The sequence below is a fragment of the Rhinolophus sinicus genome, chromosome 4 (assembly GCF_057876585.1).
Source record: "Rhinolophus sinicus isolate RSI-liver-muscle chromosome 4, RSI-T2T, whole genome shotgun sequence".
NCBI classification, from domain to species: domain Eukaryota; kingdom Metazoa; phylum Chordata; class Mammalia; order Chiroptera; family Rhinolophidae; genus Rhinolophus; species Rhinolophus sinicus.
The window spans coordinates 75,400,436-75,423,807 of NC_142504.1; the positions used below are offsets into that span (position 1 = coordinate 75,400,436).

The 23,372-nt window shown below is 36.7% G+C and overlaps 1 protein-coding gene across 2 annotated transcripts in view; it reads right to left on the reverse strand.

Moving 5' to 3' along the window:
- Window positions 1-841: 841 nt before the first annotated feature.
- Window positions 842-23,372, reverse strand: part of CLUL1 (clusterin like 1) — a 30,259-nt gene continuing 7,728 nt past the window's right edge. For both annotated transcript variants that reach the window (XM_074340255.2, XM_019741174.3), the window contains 3 exons: window positions 21,369-21,506; window positions 8,262-8,476; window positions 842-4,173 (listed from right to left, as the gene is read on the reverse strand). In XM_074340255.2, the coding sequence (XP_074196356.2) occupies window positions 3,985-4,173; window positions 8,262-8,476; window positions 21,369-21,506 (542 nt within the window). In that variant the 3' untranslated portion in view covers window positions 842-3,984. The remainder of the gene's footprint in view (window positions 4,174-8,261; window positions 8,477-21,368; window positions 21,507-23,372) is intronic.

A 23,372-nucleotide genomic window follows, 5' to 3' on the forward strand; every position in this document is an offset into this window, starting at 1 on the left:
TATTGGCAAATGACTCTCCTATTGTTGTATTGCACCAAGGTCCAAATTATGAGGTTACATAAGTGTCAGCCAAAAACATCTGTGTTTTCCATAAAATACGTATGGCCTTGTAAAAAGAGAGTGCTATTCTATTAATTTTAAAAAGAAACTATTCAATATAGCCATGTTCAAAGCAGCATTATTCACAATGGCCAAAATGTGGAAGCAACCGAAGTATCCATTGACAGGTGAATGAATAAACAAAACATGATACATTCAGCCTTTTAAAAAACAGGAATTCTGAAATATATGACCACACGGATGAACCTTGAGGAGATTATGCTAAGTGAAATAAGCCAGTCACAAAAGGACAAATACTGTATGATTCCACTTACCTAAGGTACAAACAGTAGTCAAATTTATAGAGACAGAAAATAGAATGGTGGTTGCAAAGGGCTGGGAGAAGAGAGGAATGGGGAGTTAGAGTTTAATGGGTACAGTGTTTCAGTTTGGGAAGATGAAATAGCTCTCGAGATGGATGGTGGTGACGGCTGTACAACACTGTGAGTATACTTAATGCCACGGAACTGTACATTTAAAAATGGTTAAAATAGTAAATTTTGTTATGTAAAAAAAATATTCTATGCAGGAAGGTGTAAGTCTTTACTAAACAAAGGAATGAATTACAGATATTTTTCAAAAGTCAATTATTATATACTAAATTTAAAAAGCAAATTGAAAGAAGAATCCTTTATTAATTAGAAAGTGGCATATTTATAATAGAAGTGATAGAACAGACACCTTGGTGATTTAATATTTATTTAATTTATAAATACATAAAGAACTATTAATGTCCTATAGAATATCGTAATATGTACACTTGATTTTTTTTAAAAAGGAATTTTCATTGTAACTCAATTTGAATAGTTATTCAACTGCCACTCAACATAAGAAAATTAATAGTACTCTATAATATATAACTGACATATATTCCTGCAGCTATGTTTATTGTATTATCCTATGTATTTCAGGATTTTTGGGTCTCAGCTGAAGAGGTAATTCTACCTGCTGGGTATAGGATGTATTGTATCTTCTTACCTTTTTTTTAAAAAAGCAGCAATAATAAAAATATTAATAAGTTACTTATAGGCTGAGTATATTTTTTATTGGAATAAAAGTCCAGAATGAGTAATAGAATAAATACTCTTGGCTTTTGAAAAATTAACACATAGTAAAATAATAGAAAACCCATATTTATGGATATTTTTAATAACACTATTTGAAGGGATCTTCACAGTTTCCCTGGTTAGATGAACTTCTATGATAGACCCTGCCTCTGATGGGAAACCAAAGCATTTATTCTGTGCTTTACATATACACAGTGTTTGCTCAATAAACTTTTGTTAAAATGATGGGATTATGGATATTTTTTGTCTTCTAGATTTTTGGAATTTGTGACTTTGTTACTTTTAGAATTTAAAAACTTAAATTAAGAAGAAACAATACTGCCTTTGTGAAAGATCGCTTTATGAGCCTTATTAGTAAATAATCTGCTCAATATCTTAATTTCTCATCTCATTTTCCATTGTCAGTGCACCTCATCATTTCAAAATCTGTGAACAGATAATTTTATTGAAAATATTTTTATTCAGATATAAATACATAGTCATTGCCTATTTGAGCACTAGCACATTTTTTCCCTCTCAAAAACCTATTGTGTCTCACTGTGTCAAGCCTGTAGAGTTTGAGCCCCAGGCATGGTTGTCTGGCTTCCCCCTTTGATTCTGTGAGTCAGACAGTATCCTTTCATTTCTTTTAGCTGAGTTCGTCTTGGTTGCTGCAACTAAAGAAAGGACTCAGACTCACACAGGTGGGAGGTACCCAGACAGAGGGAAGAAGGGCAAAGGCCCCTGCTGGGAGAGGTGAGATTAACAGGTCTTCTCAACATCCCCACTACCCGGACACTCCACTCCTTGCCCCATCTGCTCACACTTTCTCCTTTTCCAGAATCTTTTCCGGAACATTCTCCCCTCCTACCTCCACATTTTGATTTTAGATAGATAGATTGATATATGATAGATAGATACGAGGTCTGACAATTAAGTTTGAGAACTTGTTGCAACGATGTTGCTAACCTTTTTTTGATATCAGAGGGATTATTCATTATGAATTTGTACCAACTGGACAAAACAGTTAACTAAGTTTACTATTTGGAAGTGATGAAAAGGCAGCCTGAAAAAGTTAGACGACCTGAACTTTTTCGCCAACAATTCATGGCTCTTGTATCACGACAATTCACCAGCTCACACTGCACTGTCTGTGAGGGAGTTTTTAGCCAGTAGACAAATAACTGTATTGGAAGACCCACTGTACTCACCTGATCTGGCCCCCAATGACTTATTTCTTTACCTGAAGATAAAGGAACTATTGAAAGGAAGACATTTTGATGACATTCAGGAACATCAAGGGTAATATGACGACAGCTCTGATGTCCATTCCAGAAAAAGAGTTCCAAAATTGCTTTGAAGGGTGGACTAGCCACTGGCATCACTGCATAACTTCCCAAGGGGAGTACTTCGAAGGTGACCATAGTGATATTCAGCAGTGGGGTATGTAGCACTTTTTCTAGGATGAGTTCACAAACTCAATTGACCTTGTATGCATATATAATTTTTTTTTTTTTAAAGAAAAGTAGGGAGAAGATAGGGTGGGAAAGTGGGAGGCAAGGGAAAGATCAAAGGAGAGGAGATAGAAAACCAGTGGCAAAAGCAAAGAAAAGGGGAAATATATCCAGCTGAGAAGTTTCTCTCCTTCAGCAAAATGAAAGACTCTCCCCTCAGCTTCCAAAGGCCTCCACCCTTGAGTACTCACTAAATTCCTCTTGGCGTTGCTATTCTTTGTGTATGCCTTTTACACCCCTTCCATCTCCCACTTGATAGAAAGCTCATTTGGGAAAGGATCTTGTTGAATTCGTTATTTTCTCCTTCACAGTGCCTGGGGTCCTGTGTCTTCCCTTAGGAGGTGCCAAAAACATATTGGTTGTTTGATACAAGTTGAAAAAAGTTCTCCAAAACTCAGAGGTAAAGAGGGAGCCAGCAAATCAAGTAATATCTAGCTTAATTATACATTGATGGTGACCCACTAACAAGGTCCCTTATGAATAGTGTGTTTCTCCGAAAATAAGACCTAGTCAGACCATCAGCTCGAATGAGTTTTTTGGAGCAAAAATTAATGTAAGACCAGTATTATATTATATTGTATTGTATTATATTATATTATATTATATTATATTATATTATATTATATTATATTATATTATATTATATCGGGTCTTGTAGTAAAATAAGACCAGCTCTTATATTAACTTTTTGCTCCAAAAGACGCATTAGAGTTGATGGTCCAGCTAGGTCTTATTTTCAGGGAAACATGGTAATAACTGAGAATTAAAATGTAATTATTCTTTAGCATTGACCATATTACCAAAGGAGAATATATATAGTTTTAATTGTACCACTAATTAAGAAGATATTTAGCCATAATCCACTTAGCCATTCTCTTGTTTTTAGACATTAAGATTGTTTTTTGATATTTTACTATCTTAAATCTTTTTGCAAATAAACTTGTAGATTTTGGGACAGAGGGGGATTTTTAATCAAATTTAGATTTATTCCTTAAGATTTGTTCCATGAATTATTTTATCAACAAGAAATTTTATGGCTCTTGACACACATAATCAAGTAGATTTTCAAAAAGACAAAAACAGTTTATATTCCCACCAATAATATACAAGAATTCCCATTTCATCACACTCCTATCAGTACTTTATATTTTTTCTGATTTGCAAATTTGATTGGCAAAAATGCTATGTTGTCTTAGCTTCCATGTCTTTGATTATTAATGAGGTTGAACATATTTTCCAGATATTTTAAAACTAGTTTTTGTTGCTCTTTCCTTTTATGAATCATCTACATCTGTCAACAAAGTATTCCTAACCAGGCACTCTGCTTACCAACTTTTAAAATGCTCTTTAAAATACTGTACAGCTTTTGCCAGCATGTAGCTAACGAAGTTAGAACTCTCAGAATTTTCTTCAGGAGGGATCTTGAGTGTGAAATTGGGGGAAGGCAGGATGTTGAAGTCTATTATCATTCCATCTTGTTTGGGAAAATTTTCGTCAAGAACACCTGGGAATACCTAGAAAGAATCATACAGTAAAATATTACTAAACCCCAGTGCACACTAAGGATTAATTTAATACCACATTAGTCAAGATAGGTTAGGTTGTACTGCGGTAACTAATTTGCTGCAATATTCCAGTGGTTTCCTACAACAAAAATTTATTTCTTACTCATGTTACATGTCCTTTATGGGCTCCATACCACCTAGACCCTCAGGATCCTTGCTGACAGAGGGACATCATCTCATGGCTGTAGCTTATAGAACACATGGCTTTCTTTGTGCCCTCAGCAGAGAAAGAGCATGGATAACCAGATTCTTCACTATCTCAGTCTAGAAATGACCCTTGTTGTTTTTGTTTACATTTTATTGGCCAGAACTTGCCACATGGCACCACTTAACTGCAAGAGGAGCTGGAAGGTATGAGTGAGCAGATGGAATACTTGGTGAGTGCTACTGCTTATGCCAGACACACTAATGCGACGCACCAAGTTTTACACCGAGTTTTCCTACGCAAGTTACAATTTATGATTGTGTGTGTGATTTTTTTTGTAAAGAAAGAGACAGTTATCTGACAGGCATGTTACTCTTAATGAATTCTCAAGTGCAAATACTTTGATTTTTAATACTTTAAATGAAACTACTGATGTGAAACTTGATGTAACCTTAAGATAACTCTTTTGAAAATGTTTCAAATAAATTCCCTTATCAAAAAAACTAAAGCAAAATATTAGCACAAATAAAAACTGGTGATTTCTCACTTCCTATTTATAAAAGAATAGCTAACATTACTTATCCCCCTTTCATTTTGGTGAATATAACACATATAAAACTGCCTAAAGCATTTATGTCTAGTTTAATAAACAATTATATAGCTAACACCTGTGTAACTACAACCCAAGGAGCATAACTTTTACCACCTGCTGGAATTTGTATATTTTTTTACACAAGTTTCCTCTTTAGTACTTGCTGTCATATAGCTTTACATTTTTCTTTACATGATGAAATAAGAGTTGTTTTGAGAAAAATAACTTTTATAGCCAGTTCAGCAAAATGGGTAAGCCATTGGTTATGGAGAAATACTGCTTGGGTTGGAATCCCAGTTCTACCATTTAGTAGCTGTGTGACCTCAGACACGTTGTTTAACTTCTCTGTGCCTCATCTGAAAATTTTGGAAAACAATAATACTTACTTTATAGGATCATGGAGGGTATTAAATGATCTGATATATGGAAAAGTTCTTAGAACATTGCCTGATACATGGTAAGTGCTCTTTAGTATTGATTATTATAAAAATGTATCATTGAAAACCATAATTTTATTTTATATGGAGGTTTTTATACCGAAGTGACTTTGTTATTAATATAAAGAATTTGAGATAAATATGTTAGTGTTACTCAGAGGCTATGGGGACAGAGCCCCAGAAAGTGGTTCACAGGCTCTCGGCCTCATGTGGAAGGGTGCTGGCTCAGGTGGTGGTTGGCCGTCAGCTGTGGCCGGTTAGCCAATTGGCCGCTAGTATAACTGCTGCGGCTACCGAGGAGAGCCGAGGATTGCCGAGGAGCCGAGGAGAGCTGAGGAGAGTGGAAGAGAGTAGAGGAACAGAGTCGAGGAGAGTGGGAGAGAGTAGTCGGTCGGTCGGGGAAAGGCGGACGGCAGGTCGCGCGTCCGGTGGGCCCATCCTCCAGTGAGACCATAGTGGTATGACTCCCCTACCTATGGCTCTGTGGGTGTTCCTTTTTGGCCTCACCATATCCTGCGTTCTTATGTGGGGAGCAGGACCAGAGACCCCGCAGGCCGCCCTGCACGACAAATGGCGCAGCGAGCAGGGTCCCCTGCACGACAGAGGCACTACAATGAAAGCAAATTGAAGTATAGAATGGAAAATACTGACTATGATAAAAACAATTAGATATTAGCTATATCTTTCTAAAGATTAAAAGCATGCTAAAATTTTTCTTAAAATATTATTCTTCAAGATAACAACTTTTCCTCATTAAACTAAAAGTCTGTAATTGTGAGGATGATAAATTATATTGAATTATTTTGCCCTTCTAGGGTATAATTTAATAGAGTAATAGACTCAGACAGCACAGATTGGAGAAGTGGTTTTCAAAACCTTTTGACTGTGGCCTATAGTAGCAAATACATTTCACATCAAGACTCAAGACACACATATGTCAATATTTCCTTTACTTTCAGATAAAGAAAGAAATCTTTGGGGGCCAGATAAGGTGAGTAGGGAGGGTCTTCCAATACACCCATATTTATATACACACATATTTATATACACACATAAATGCACACATAATGGAAATGAAAATTCCATGACATATGCATATGATGTTAAATATAATGACCTCTAATATTTTCTCTTGTAGTCTGTCTGTGGGGACAGAGTCCCAGAGAGCAGTTTCCAGGCTCTCGGCCTCATGTGGGAAGGTGCTGGCTCTGGTAATAGATGGCCATCAGCTGTTACTGGTTAGCCATTAGCCACTAATATAACTGTGGTGGCTAGCTAGGGGGTTGGTTGGTTGCTTGCTTGGCAGAGAAGTGGGCGGCGGATTGCTGATTGTGTGCTGCTGTTTCCTGTGTTTTCAGCCCGGCTGCCATCGAGAACATAGTGGTGTGACTCCCATATCTATGGCTCTGCTGTTGTTCTGTTTTTGGCCTCCACATATCCTGCATTCTGGTGTGGGGAGTGGGAGCTGAGACCCTGCATGACACATATTTTGTTTGTTTGTTTGTTTTGTTTTCATGTGCTGGTTCTGACTCTCTAAACATATTTGTCAAACCAGGGGCCACAACTTTGCAGTTTGAAACAGGGTGAAAAACTAGGTTACAGAATGTCAGAGGTCAGATTCCCTAGAAGCAGAGCCTGATTCTGACCCAAGTGATTGATTCGGGGTGCCTTCCAGGGAAACTTTTAGGGCATGAGGCAAGCAAAATAGAGAAGAGGGAGAAGCCAACTGAGGATGTGGCTTCGGGTGACCTCTAGCTCAGCCTAATCTTGCCGGGAGCTCCGGAGCATAAGTGGTCCCAAGGACAACCCTTTGGAAAAGATTGAGGACTGAACAGTTAGCACCAGCACCAGCTGGAGATAGTAATGGGATCCCCAGGGATCGGGGTAGGCTGCCAACATTACATGTTGCCCAAAATATTGCATCTTCAATTGCTCTGCTCAGTGATTTTTGTAGTCAGGTCTTTTTAGGAACCCGCCAATACTAACCTCATCAGGAATCATTAGCCTGGAGTATTTGTAAATCGATGTGACGTGTGTGGCAGGGGAGGAGGTTAGGAAGGAAATTTAGTCACTGTTTCGTGACACAAAAGGAGCTATTGATTGAATATGAGAGACATGGTATAAGTTCAACTTAAGATAGCAATATGTTTTTATTGATTAATATACAAATATGTTTAAATCTGAAGGTAAATCAGCTGATTGTGTCAAAAACTATCAAGAGCTATGGTTTACAGAGCTCTTGCTTTGTATAAGGAACCTACACTAATTGCTTTACAGATGTACTTGCACACTAGAGTAGCTATTATTATTCCCATTTCCCAAGATTAACTGAGGCCTAGAAAGGTTAAGGAATTTTCCCAAGCTTACTCAGCTGGTAAGTTTCAGAGTCAGGTTTTGAACTCAAGTTGCTTTACCTGAAATTGTTCTTTCTTAAAAACTACATTGGCCAGGCTTCTTCAAGGTTATCTGTATCAGTTACAGCCATATAACTAAGCAGAATTAACCATCTCTGGATTAGAAAGTATTTTGTGTTTTAAATTGGTTTTCTTTATAGAGTATTTTGTTTTTTAAAGACCACATAACTATTAGGTTGGTGCAAAAGTTTTATTAACTATTAGGTTGGTGCAAAAATTTTCAACCCTTTAAATTGTGGTTTAAAAGGTTAAAAATTGCAAAACCCTCAATTACTGTTGTACCAACCTAATACATTATAATGAGTCAGCCTGAACACAATCACAATTGGAAATATGAATATCTTCCTACAGCTTGTTTTCAAATTCAGATGTAATTATTAAGTAAATTAACAGAAAAACCAGTGTATGCACATGTAATCTCCTTAACTGCTCTTGAGTCTTTCCGTTACCTTTATGGAATTGAAGATGTTCTCAGTTCCCAGGGTCTGGTTTGCCAGTTCGGTCACCCAGCCAAATTGCTCTCTCATCTTCTCCATCAAATATGTGGTGTCCTCCAAGTGATGCTGGGTGACCTGGAGAATCTGGACGTATTGCTGATTAGATATGTTGACCAATTTAAGGGCTTCATCTACTTTTGTGTGTAGTTCAGGTACATCAGGACAGTCTAGCAAGGAAGAAAGTAATGTGATAAAGGAAAAGATCCATGGAATTTGGAATTGGGTGATGTGGGTTTAAATCCTAGCTGTTAAGCTTTCTATTTCCAGCCTTTTGAACTTGAGTGAGTTTTCAACTAGATAAAATGGATATGAATGAAACAACAGAAAGTGCCTGATCACAGGGTCGGCACACGTTACAGATTTAGCAAGTGTTACTTTTCCTTTTTCTTCATTTTTCTCCTTTCTAGGGTGCCTCTGAAGAGCTACTTACTGATATTCTGATCAGGATACATGGGGGATCACAATTCCCTGCCATCTTGAAATTGAGCATGATCTTTTTCAAAGTGATATGTCTCACTTCTGGAGGAAGCCTTTAAGAACAGTTTGGGATTTATCATTCTCCCTTCCCTCTGAGAGTGGAACTAGTTTTACTCCTTGTGGTGGAAGCTCCATCATCCCAGTGAGGAGATGTGTAGCAGAGTCTTCACTCAAACTGTAACTGACATGTTGTAGAGTAAAAAATAAACCGTTGTGTTTACAAGCCACTAAAATTCTGCAGTTCTTTGTTATTATTGTATAACAGTCCGTCGAACTGAAACAGGGTTACAGGAATTTATAGCTGTGCTGACAAGCAGCTTGATATTGTGTAAAGATTATCTGTACACTATGGAAGTGTCTATGTGTTAGGGCACCCAGGATCATGAGATTGTTGTCGAAAAAGACCACAGACTCTCTAAATTATATATTTTGCTGTTTACTAAAAAAACATGCCTTCAGCAAGATAAGAGTGGGGAAGAATCCACCAAGAGGAGCCAGGTGACTACCTCATCTCAGGTCTTAAACATTATTTATTGGTTCTTTTTATAGAGAGATATAATACAAAGTTCCCTGACACCTCACACTCTTGAAGAAATTGTTTTGGAATCTTCAGGAGAGGGAGACCTTTGTAAACAAATTTGCAATAGTATATGTTTGAAAAGTAGTTCAAGAAAACATTTTGAAAACAAAGGGAGTCACAGTTAACAAGATAGAGCATATATTTGAAAGGAGTTACAGATATTCTTTTAAAATGTCTTCATTTGCAACTTCACAGTTGTCAACTTTTAGAATAATGATATAAAGTTGTTGTTTTTTAATTATGCAGGAAAACAATGGTGATTTCCCTCATGATCTTAGGAAAGCAGAATTCTACAAGGGATACTCATTTACTCTTGAGAGTGCCATCCAGGAAAAAGATTTCCCTAGAACAAAGGTAAAACATCATGCAAAACACAACCATATGGGAAAGGAAAAACTATACTATGTCTATTCACAGATGACATGATATTGTATATAGAAAGTCTTAAGGCGTACATATACACAAAAAAATTATTAAAACAAATAAACAGTTCAGCAGGGTTGCAGAACACATGATTGATATATAAAAATGAATCAAATATAGTATTTCTATATACTAACAATGAACAAACCAAAAATAAAAATAAGAAAACAATTCCATTCACAATAGCCATCAAAAAGAAAAAAATGTGTATGAACAATTTTTAAAAAAAGAAGTGCCAGACTTGTACAGTGAAAACTAAACTTTGAAAGAAACTAATGATGAGTAAAATAAATGGAAAAACACCTACGTTCATGGGTTAGAAGACTTAATATTGTTAAGATGGCAATACTATACAAATTGATCTACAGATTTAATCTCTAATAAAATCTCAAAAGCTTTTTATGCAGAAATCAGCCAGCTGATCCCAAAATTCATGGAGGTGCAGGGGACCCAGAATAGCCTAAACAATATTGAATACAAAGAACAAAGTTGGAGCATTCACACGTCCCAATTTCAAAACTTATTAAAAATTACAACAATCAAGACAGTCTGGTATTGGCACAGGACAGACATATAGATCGATGGAATAGAATTGAGAGTCCAAAAATAAGCCCTTACATTTGCTGTCAATGATTTTCAACATGAGTGGCAAGAAAATTGTATGAGAGAAAAAACTAGTCTTCAATAAGTAGAACTAAAACAACTGGATAGACAATTGCAAAATAAAGACTTTGGACCCCTCCTTCACACCATATACAAAAACTAATGCAAGATGTATCAGAATTAGATGACATAGAAATGGTGGCGTGAGGTGAGCCTCTTGAAATCTCCCCTGGAATTTACAACAGATTGAACAACTATAATTCCACAAAGGACTCCCTGTGCAGCAGACAGGCAAGACTAGGAGACATGCAACTGAAATCATCTAAAGGTGGGCGAATTGGGCAAGTTGGGGAGGAAGGAAGCAGGAAATAAGGAGACGTGGGCTGCGGGGGCACAAGATGCAGACCAGCACTCAGAGCTCTGAGCTCTGAGCTCTCTGCATTCCAACGCTACTGCAGCTGTGAGAGAGGGAAGAATTCAGATTGCTAATGCTCTGTTTATGGCCCACAGTCCCGCCTGAGGGAGCAGCATAAAATACAGCTGAACCCAATGCTCACGGTAGAGAGCTCGGAGTAAAGACTGAGGGAAGAAGGGTGAAAACAGCAGTTTAAGCCCTCACTGCCAAGCAGAGGATGGAAGGCATAGGCATGGAGCCTAGCTGTCCCCTCCCCACCCTCTCAGAGCTCGCCCCACCCCCACCTGCCCAGTGTTAGAAGCGGAAGAGTAGCAGTGTCACATCAAAAGAACAGAATATTTGCAATTCTGAGAGCTGCAGCCCACAGCCACAGACTTGGAGCCCAACTAGTTCTGGCAAAGGGGAGAGAGCCCTGAGTGCAGGACTGGCTGTGGTTGTGGTCACTGCCATTGCTCACAGCAACCTCTCACAACCCACAGGGCCCCTGCCCCTACCCCCACCTATCTGGGTGGATCCCTGCAGGGGTAAACAGAGCCACTGAAACACACAGGCCCTGAATGTGGTGCAGGAAGAGCTTTGGAACTTCAGAAGCTTTCCACATCCCCCAATGGAGGCGGTGCCCTGTGACCCAGGAGACCTGTTCACAGAGGAGAAGCCCGCCTTCCAGGGAATCCAGCCATTGTGTGAGAAGCAAGAACAGTACACAGAAAATATAATATTACAGCGTGAGAGAGAATTAAAGGCTGCAGATGGAAAGAAAATAAAGCATTCTACCAACACCTACTGGAGAGCAAAGGAAAGACCTTTTCTTACCAACCTGCTGCAGAACCCACTCCTGTAGATGCCTAGGAAGAGAAATAACAACTCACTAATTGCCATGAATAATCAAGGTAACAAGGCAGCTCAGAAAGAAAATGAAAAGTCTCCAGAAAATGAACTAAAAGACATGGAGATATGTGACTTAAATGACAGACAACTAAAGATTGCAGTTTTGAAAATACTCAACAAGATGCAAGAAAACGCAGGCAGTTTAATGAACTCAGAAACACAATCAAAGAACAAAACGAACATTTTACCAAAGAGATTGAAATTTTAAAAAAGAACCAAATAGAATTTCTGGAGATTAAGAACACAATAAAAGAAATGAAGAATGAAATAGCCAGCTTAGGTAATAGAGCTGACCAGATGGAGAAAAGAATCAGTGACATCAAAGATAGAAGTGTGGAAATGACACAGATCAAAGAAGAGAGAGACTTGAGAGTTAAAAGAAATAAAAGAACTCTACAAGAACTTTCTGACTCCAGCAGAAAGAGTAATATAAGAATAATGGGCATACCAGAAGGAAAAGAAAGGGAGAAGGGAGCAGAGAGTATATTCAAACAAATAGTCGATGAGAACGTCCCAAACTTGTGGAAAGAACTGGATCCTCGAATCCAAGAAGCAAATAGAACACCTAATTACCTTAACCCAACAGGCCTTCTCCAAAGCACATTGTATTGAAGCTGTCAAAAATTAACAAGAAAGAAGCCAGGGAAAAGAAGACGGTAACCTACAAAGGAAAGCCCATTAGGTTATCATCAGATTTTTCAGCAGAAACTCTACAAGCCAAGAGGGAGTGGAATCAAATAGTCAAACTATTGAAAGAGAAATATTATGAGCCAAGAATAATATAGCCAGCAAAGATATCCTTTACACATGAAGGAAAAATAAAGACCTTTCCAGACATACAGAAGCTGAGGGAATTTTCTAACACAAGACCTGCATTACAAGAAATACTGAAGGAGGCTATTCGACCTGAAACAAAAAAGCAAAAGAATACAAAACCATGCGTAGTATTATGAACAGACAAACAGAAGCAGGAAATGGCAACCCCTACACCAAATAAGACACTATACACTTAAACATAACGTACAGAATAAAGAAGAAGAAAAACACTTAAAGAAAAAGAGGCAAAAGACAACTTGCTACTGCAGCCCAGGAATCAACTCACAGCATAAATAGGGATAATTTGCAACAACAAAAACATAAAAGGCAGAAGAGTAAAGGTCTGAACTGGTATAAGGGAATGGAGAAAGTAAGCGTGCTGAAGAAAATGGAATACTCTAAACATGAAACTTTCTTTTACGTAAACCTAATGGTAACCACTCAAAACAAAAATCCAGAACTGAAATATATAACATAATAAAAGAAGAAATAGAGAGAAAAATCATAGAATACCATCACGCTGAAATAATAGACAGCAACAAAAAGGCAAAGAAACAATGGAGACACAGCCTTACCAGAAAACTAAAGACAGAATGATAGGAAATCCTCACATATCAATAATCACCCTAAATGTAAATGGACTGAACTCACCAATAAACAGGAACAGAGTAGCAGATTGGATTAAAACTAAACCCAACCATATGCTGTCTCCAAGAGACAAATCTCAGCTACAAGGACAAATATAGACTCAAAGTAAAAGGGTAGAAATTGATACTCCAAGCAAATGGTATCCAGAGAAAAACAGGTGTAGCCATAATGATATCAGATGAAACAGACTTCAGGATAAAAAAGGTAACAAGAGACAAAGATGGACATTTCATAATGATAAAGGGGACTATACAACAAGAAGACATAACAGTCATCAATATTTATGCCCCCAATCAGGGAGCACCAAAATATACCAAGCAACTACTAACAGAATTAAAGGGAGAAATTGACCAAAACACAATTATAGTAGGGGACCTAAATACATCATTGACAGCTATGGATAGATCATCCAAACAGAAAATAAATAACGAAATAGCAGCCCTAAATGACACATTAGATGAAATGGACATAATTGACATTTATAGAGCACTTCATCCTAAAACATCAGACTATACATTCTTTTCTAGTGTACATGGAACATTCTCAAGGATAGACCATATATTGGGACATAAAATCAGCCTCAACAAATTTAAGAAGAGTGAAATCATCCCAAGCACATACTCTGATTACAAGGCTTTGAAATCGAATATCAACTGCAAAAAGAAAGCAGGAAAAACCACAAATATGTGGAGATAAACAACATACTTTTAAAGAATGACTGGGTTAAAGAAGAAATAAGAGGAAAGATAAAAAGATACAGAGAAACAATTGAGAATGAAAATACATCCTACCAAAATTTTGGGGATGCAGCAAAAGCAGTTTTAAGAAGGAAATTTATATCATTACAGGTCTATCTCAAGAAACAAGAAAAATCACAGATAAATAACCTCACATTACACCTTAAAAAACTAGAAAAAGAAGAACAAATGAAACCCAAATTCAGCAGAAGAAAGGGAAAATAAAAATCAGAGAAAAACTAAATGAAATAAAAAACGAAAAAACAATAGAAAAAATTAATGTGACAAAGAGCTAGTTCTTTGAAAAGATTTAAAAAATTGACAGACCCTTGGCTAGATTCACTAAGATAAAAAGGGAAAAGACACAAATAAGCAAAATCAGAAATGAAAGAGGGGAAGTTATCACGGATGCCACAGAAATACAAAGGATCATCCAAGAATATAATGAAGGACGATATGCCACCAAATTCAATAACCTAGAAGAAATGGACAAGTTCTTAGAAACATATAGCCTTCCAAGGCTGAACCATGAAGAACTGGAAAATCTAAACAAACCGATCACCAGTAACGAAATTGAATCAGTCATCTGAAACCTTCCCAAAAGCAAAAGTCTGGGACCAGATGGCTTCACTAGTGAATTCTACCAAACATTCAAAGAGGATCTAATACCTGTCCTACTCAAACTCTCCCAAAAAATTGAAGAAGAGACAATACTCCCTAACTCATTTTATGAGGCCAATATTACCCTGATACCAAAACATGGTAAACATAACACAAAAAAAGAAAATTACAGACCAATATCTCTGATGAATACAGATGCAAAAATCCTAAACAAAATTCTAGCAAATAGAATGCAACAATGCAGTAAAAAGATTATACATCACGACCAAGTGGGGTTTATCCCAGGAGCACAAGGATGGTTCAACATGTGCAAATCCATCAATGTGATACACAACATAGAAAAAATAAAGGACAAAAATCATACGAGTATATCAATTGATGCAGAAAAAGCATTTGACAAGATACAACATCCATTAATGATTAAAAGCTTAATAAAATGGGTATAGAAGGAAAATACCTTAACATAATAAAGGCCATATATGACAAACCCTCAGCTAATATCATAATTAATGGTGAAAAAATAAAGCCCTTTCCTCTACGTTCAGGAACACGACAGGGCTGTCCCCTATCACCTCTGCTTTTCAACATGGTATTGGAAGTCCTAGCCAGAGCAATCAGGCAAGAGAAAGAAATAAAAGGCATCTAAATTGTGAATGAAGAAGTCAAATTCCACTTTTTGCAGATGACATGATGCTATATATAGAAAACCCTAAAGACTCTACCAAAAAGCTATTAGAAACAATGAACCAATACAGTAAAGTTGCCGGCTACAAAGTCAACGTATAAATGTCCATTGCATTCCTATATACTAACAATTAAATCTCAGAAAAAGAAATAAAAACACCTAATTCCTTTTGCAATTGCAACAAAAAGAATAAAATACCTAGGGATAAACTTAACCAAGGATGTGAAAGACCTATGTACTGAAAACTATAAGACATTTTAAAAAGAAATTGAAGAAGACACAAAGAAATGGAAAGACATTCCATGCTCATGGATTGGAAGAATCAACATAGTTAAAATGGCCATATTACTCAAAGCAATATACAGATTTAATGCAACCCCCATCAAAATCCCAATGGCACTTTTTAAAGAAATAGAACAAAAAATCATCAGATTTGTATGGAACCGCAAAAGACCCTGAATAGCCAAAGTACTCCTAAGAAAAAACAACAGTGCTGGAGGTATCACACTCCCTGACTTTAGCTTGTACTACAGGGCAACAATATTTAAAACAGTATAGTAGTGGCAGAATAACAGACACAAGACCAATGGAATAGAATTGAGAACCCAGAAATAAAACCACATAAATATGGACAGATAATTTTTGACAAAGAAGCAAAAAACATACCATGGAGAAAAGACAGCCTCTTCAATAAATGGTGCTAGGAGAATTGGAAAGCCATGTGCAAAAGAATGAAACTGGACTGCTATCTGTCACCCTGTCCCCAAATTAACTCAAAATGGATCAAACACCTAAACATAAGACCTGAAAGAATAAACTGCATAGAAGAAAACATAGGTACTAAACTTATGGACCTTGGGTTCAAAGAGCACTTTATGAATTTGATTACAAAGGCAAGGGAAGTAAAAGCTAAAATAAATCAATGGGACTATGTCAAACTAAAAACCTTCTGTACAGCAAAAGAAATCATCGACAAAATAAAGAGGCAACCAACTGAATGGGAGAAGATTTTTGCAAACAGTGCCTCCGATAAGGGGCTAATATCCAAAATATATAAGGAATTCATGCAACTCAACAACAAGAAAACAAATAATCCAATTGAAAAATGGGCATAGGACCTGAAGAGACATTTCTCCAAAGAGGACATACAAATAGCAAACAGACATATGAAAAATGTTCAACATCACTAATCATCAGAGAAATGCAAATAAAAACCACAATGAGATATCACCTTACACCAGTTAGAATGGCTGTCATCAACAAGACAAATAGTAACAAGTGTTGGAGAGGCTGTGGAGAAAAAGGAACCCTCATACACTGTTGGTGGGAATGCAGATTGGTGCAGCCGCTATGGAAGGCAATATGGAGGTTCCTCAAAAAATTAGAAATAGAATTACCATATGCCCCAGCAATCCCTCTCCTGGGTATTTACCTAAAAAATCTGAAAACATTTATCCATAAAGACATATGTGCTCCAATGTTCGATGCAGCTTTATTTACGGTGGCCAAGACATGGAAACAACCAACGTGTCCTTTGATAGATGAATGGATAAAGAAGTAGTGGTACATATGCAGAATGGAATACTATTATGCCATAAGAAAAGATGAAATAATACCATGTGCGACAACATGGATGGATCTTGAGGTTATACTGCTAAGTGAAATAAGTCAGAAAAAGTCGAGAAACATGATTTCACTGATATATGGTATATAAAACTGAAAACAACAAAAGAACAAGACAAATGAAGAAACAAAAACTCATAGACACAGACAATTATTTAGTGGTTACCAGAGGGTAAGGGGGGAGGGGGTTAGTAGATGAGGGTAAAGGGGATCAAATATATGGTGATGGAAGAACTGACTCTGGGTGGTGAACACATAATGTGAGACATAGATGATAATGTATTACAGAATTGTACACCTGAAATCTATGTAACTTTACTAACAATTGTCACCCCAATAAACTTTAATTTTTACAAAAAAGGATGTGTCAGACCTAAATGTAAAAACTAAATCTGTAAAACTCTTAGAAGAAAATAGAGGCATAAAGCTGTGTGGTTGCCAGAGGCTGGCTAGGACAAGGGGCTGGGGGGAAGGAAGGGTTAGTGATAGCTAATGATTATGGAGTTTCTTTTAGGGTGGAAATATTCTGGAATGTGATGGTTATACAACTTTGTGAAGACATTAAAAATCACTGAATTGTGTACTTTAAAAGGGTTAGCTTTATGGTATATCAAGCCTATCTCAATAAAGCTGTTATTTTTCAAAATACACTCATATGATCAGTGGGACCCACAGCACATTAAGGCATTTTTTAGTCACCACATAGATGTCAGAATGAGTGTGTCAAGAGAAGAAAGAAAACGCACATTTAGCAGGTGTCTCTTATGAAGTATGACAATATGTTTCCATTAGCTGTTGCTGCATAATAAACAAATATTTATTATTTCTCATGTTTCTGTGCATTGGTTGGACTATTTTTATTTCTGAGCCAGCTCCATTCGGGCTGGATGGTCTACGATGGCCTCTTTCAGATTAGGGGGCCTCAGCTGGGATTGCTGAGGCCTCTCATTTTCCAGAAGCCTAGCCTGGGCTTTCTGACAGCAAGAGAGGACAAGCCTTGATTTATAAGCACATTTCAAAGCTCCACTTTGGTCACATTTGCCAATATCTCATTGGCTAAGGCCAGACCCACAGCCAAGCCCAGATTCAGTACAGAAAAAAGAGACTCCACCTCTTGATGGGAGGAGCTCCAAAATATTGTGGTCATTTTGTTTTTAATCTTCTGTGCATATGTCCCCTTCTGCTTGTGTGAGCTACCCATTTATGCCTGTTGTTCTCAAGGAATTATAAATATTGCCTACATCACTTTCATGAGAGATCCAGTTCAATTGATAATTACATGGTCTTATATAACAGAAACTGGGCCAGAGACAGAAATTCCTCAGAATAAATCCCATGTGTTTACCACCTATATTAAAAAATAAAATATTACCCAAACAGATGAAGTCCCCACTTTGCCCCTTCCACATCACAACCCTTTTATCCCCTCAAAAAACCCCTACTATTTTGAATTTGGGTATATATAGCCAGGACGAGTAATTGGTATGGGAAAAGAGGAAAAGAGCCACTTATATTGAATCCACTTAAAACGGGGATCAAATATGTATGGTAAATAATGAAAAAAATTATTTATAATGTTTTGGAAAATATTTCATTTACCTTATGTTTACCAAATATAAGATTATAATTAATAATGTGCTTAGTCTTAAAACAAAAAAGGAATCAGATGTTTATATGAAGAGGCAAAATAATTGCTTGACGAAATGTAGGGGAGTTGTTTGTAATAGCAAAACATTGGAAGCAACACATACTTCAACAGAAGAATGCATAAATAAATTGTAATATGCTTACATAGCTAACATAAGACAGTAAATTAAGGAATTAGAACAACAGGTATTCACATGATTAAATTTCACAAACTGCACTGCATAAAAAAAGCCAAGTTGCAAACAATTCATAAGCACTAACATTTATGTTGCTAAGAAAAACTATCCAAAACTTGGAAATAAGGCAAAAGAATGGCTGTGTGTCCTTGCAATGTCTTATAAAGCATTGGCTAAGAGGTCCACCCCAAAATTACTTAATTCCCTAGGGAAATGATCCTTTTTGGATTCACTATTTACTGTTGATTAGAACCAGACTTTATGCAGTTCGATGTAAATTATAGATTAGAAAGTTGCAAATGAGTTTTGCCCAGTGGAGATGTAAATTATTTTGGTCTGATGGAAAACATAACTGTAAAAGTTACAGTTTTATTACCCTTTAGTACATTAACTAATTTTGCATCTAATTTTGCAATCACACTTCAACATTCTGTCTATCTTTGTCTATAAATACTTTGGTCTCTGCCATAATCCTCTGAAACATCTTGAAAACTTTGCTGGTTCCCTCATTAATTGGATAAATTAATCTTAATATGTGCTCATTTTATATTTGTATGAGTCATATTTTTAAGCTTAAACATTATACTTTGACAATATAAAAATAAAAAGCGTAAAACATTGCTATGTATGGTATGTGCTGTATGTAAACATACATGATAAAAAGATACAGAAATACAAGGAAATAATAAACACCAAGTTCAAAATAGCAGTTTCCTTTTAGAGATAAAGAGAATGTCATGTGGAAGGGACGCAGTGGGGACTCCATCTGTTTTGGTAATATTTTTATTTTTTAATCTAGGCAGTAGGCACATGGTTTTTAAAATTATTTTATTCTTTACATATTCACAAGAAAATGCATTTTATAATAAAAGTTTTAAATTGTATGGGAGCATATTAGGACATATTTTCCTTTATGTTTTACTTTTGCAGCAAACAATTTACATTGCATGAATACTGTGCTATCTGCCATACACTGTATCTGATGCATTATCTGATGTCTATTGATTATACTGTATTATGTGATTTTATTTCTGTATTATCTTTTTCCAGTTTTATTTGGAAATAATTTACATACATCACTGTATAAGTTTAAGGTGTACAGCATGATAGCTTAATTTGCATATATTGTGAAATGATTCCCACAATAAGTGTAGTTAACATTCACCATCTCATATAGATACAATAAAAAGAAAAGAAAAAAATTTTTCTTTGTGATGAGAACTCTTAAGATTTACTCTCTTAACAACTTTCATATATACCATATAGCAATGTGAACTATAATTACCATGCTGTACTAATGTATCATTAGTACTTACTTATCTAATAACTGGAAGTTTGTAACTTTTGACCACCTTTCTCTGATTCCCTCTCCCCTCATCTCCTGTATTATGACGATCAATGAGAGATTATTCATCAAAGCTTCTCACTGGATGAAAGGAAGTTAATGATGAGATGTTTGAATGGGACTATTTTTTAACAATTTTATTATTTTTCAATTACAGTTGACATACACTATATATTAGTTTCAGATATATAACATGGTGATTTAAACATTCATATACCTTACAAAGTAATCACCCTGATATATCTAGTACCCATCTGACACCATTCATTCTTATTACAATATTATTGACTATATTCCCTATGCAGTGCTTAACATCTCATGATTGCTTTGTTTTGTTTGTTCTTTTACTTTGTTTTTTAGATTCTAAGCAGGACTATTTTTACAAGTGGTTGTTACAATAATGTATATTTTTCTCTTATAAAAGCTTCTGTTTTTGTATGCAACCTTACAACGGTGACTTAAAAGACAAATATTTGAATAATGAGAATCAATACTTCAGATATTTCATTTAGTCTTCAGGACACCTATAGAAGTAGATATATTAACTCCATTTTTGAAATAATGAAACTGGTGCAGGGAACCAACTAGTTAACCATTCAGTAGACATAAGACTCCCTTCCACTCTAACAAAAAGGTCCAGTTTATATTGGACCTCCTACTCCAAGCCCTTAGCTACACATTTTAGAATTTTCTTTCTTTAGGGCAACAAAATCAACAGTTCTTCCTGGCTTTTGTAAGAATATGTGCTTTCAGGCCCTAGAGGGTGGAAGGAATAACTTTAGTTATGGGAAGATGAGGGGAGGGAGCTAGAAAAGGGGTAAGAGATTGGTGGAGAGAAAAGATTTCTCACCTGGGGAAGAACAGAAAGGCAGCTCTTGGTCAGATCTGGGAGGACAAAGTCTGCTTGGAGCTTGCAACAGGAAGCTACTTTTCCTATTTAAATACCAGTTAGTAATTAACCCACCAACTGGAAAGTGTTACTGCCATTAAAAAAAAAAGAACAACAACAAAAAAACTCACTTGGCTAAAAATTTGCTTACACAATAGGAAGATTGCCTTCATTGGTGGATTTTCTTTTTCTTTGCAGTAAGAAGTTACCCTAATTTGTTCATGGTTCTCTTTTGCACACGTTAGTGTTTGTTTGGCCTTTAACCATAACAAATTCACAGGAACAAGGAGGGAATTTTAAAGAAAGGGAAAGTGAGTTCACCCGCTTTTAAACAATAAAAGTTTATAAACCTACACTGAGTACCCCCAGATGGAAATAAGCTCGCAAAAAAAGTGCTTGAAGGGAAGCAAATGAATCCACAATGCTTGTAATTTTGACCTCTGACCAGAATACTACTGAATCCCTGAAAAACTAATAGTTATTTACCTTCCCACAGGTAATTCTGACAGGCTTGGCATCTTGAATGAAATTGGAAACATTCTGAGAAATTCCAGCCAAGTTCTCCGCTCAGTCCTTTGTCCTGCACAGGCATCATCTTTGAACTCGAGCCTCCAGGATTAGTGTCTACGTAACACAGATTTACATATCAATGCCATTAAGTCTGCACTTGAAAGGAGTAGACACAATGTCATTTCTTTTTCCTTATGCTGCCGTTCCTATTGATTCTTTTTTGCCTCCTTTTTCTACTTTTAAGAAACCTTGTGATTACATTGGGCCCACCTGAATAAAAGCCAGAATAATCTCTCGATTTTAAGGTCAGCTCATTAGCAACCTCAATTCCATCTACAACCTTACTTTCCCCTTGCTGTGTAACCTAACATAGTCACAGGTTCTGGAGATTAGGATGTGAACATCTTTGGGACGCTATCATGCTGCCTACCGCAAGAGGCAAAGCTCAAAATGTCTTCTCATTAGGTGGATTTTCTAGAGGCAGTAGGTTTATTCCTCACCTATCACCTGTACAGAAAAGTAATGGAAACCACATGCAAATATCCTCCAGCCCCTGCCTGCCTATTTTTGATAAATAGTCCTTATCTGCTTATCTGGGAAGAGAAATTCTCCTCTGTTGAGTTTCCTGCATACTTTTTTGTTTGTTGGTTTGTTTTTAATTTTTGCATTTATCGGGGACCATGCATGTCCAAGTCATCACCAAGGTGAAGGTAGTGAGAGGACAGGGAGAGGGGGACCATGATCCAGCTGAGAGCAGGGGCTGGTCCTGGGGTGTGTGAATGGGGAGGAACCTCAGGCATACTGGTGGAAACACGCATTCTGAGTTGGTGGTGTCGGAGGGAGTTGCATTGGTTGAGAAATTGTTTAGATTTCAACTGTCTGAATCACTAATACTCCTGTGCACATTTGAGCGTACACATTGTGAAAGATAGGGTGGGAGGAGGCATAATTTTGTTTTAATGAACATGTTCTGAATATTATTCCAAGACATTGATATCTGTTTAAAGCATCAGGCAAAGATTATTCAACATCATTCCAGCATTGATATATTTAGTCTACTGCCTTGATGTTTTTCCTGAATATTTGGTGAACTTGAAATTTCATAACTGAATACCAGACAAAACACCTGACTTACAAGAAAAGTCCACCGGACCCTGAAATAGAACCTAACAACAATTCCAGTAATGATGATGGCTGTTCTGCTCATGGAACAATGGGACGGGAAGGATGTAATGCATTGTTTCCTGGCTTCATTTTCTGATAGCACAAAGTAAGCCCCTCCTATATAAAGGCCCGTTATGCAATGTTGTGGCAATTTTGAGAATTTTATTCAGATGTTGCCAACTAGAGCTGGTATAATTGGAAAATAGTCAGCTAGAAGGAGTCTTTCTTTTTTCCTACATACAAAAATCTGTATATAATTAGTATATACAACTTCATGAGTCTGGCAATAAGTATACACCCAGGAACTCGTCCTCACAATCTATACCATAAAACTATCCATCACCTCCAAAAATGTCCTACTGCCATTATTATTATTATTGACAAGAACTTTAACATGAGACCTACCCTCTTAGCAAACTTTTAAGTATCTAATATAGTATTGTTAACTCTGAGCACTGTGCTATACAGTAGATTTCTAAGACTTATTCATCTTGTATAACTGAAACTCTGTACCTTTTGACCAATACCTCCCCATTTACCTCTCTCCTCTGTACCTGGCAACCACCATTCCACTCTCTGCTTCTACCAGTCTGACTAGTTTAGATTCCTCATATAAGTGTGGTATTTGTCCTTCTGTGACTGGCTTATTTCAGTTGGCACAACGCCCTCCAGGTTCATCCATGTCACAAATGACAGGATTTTAGAAGGAGCCCATTTTACTTTTCATGTCAGAGGGGAGCAGCCTTTTAGAAATAAGTCCAAGGAAACACAGATCCTAGAGTTGACCCACATGGCCATTCGTTTCTGCGATGCTGT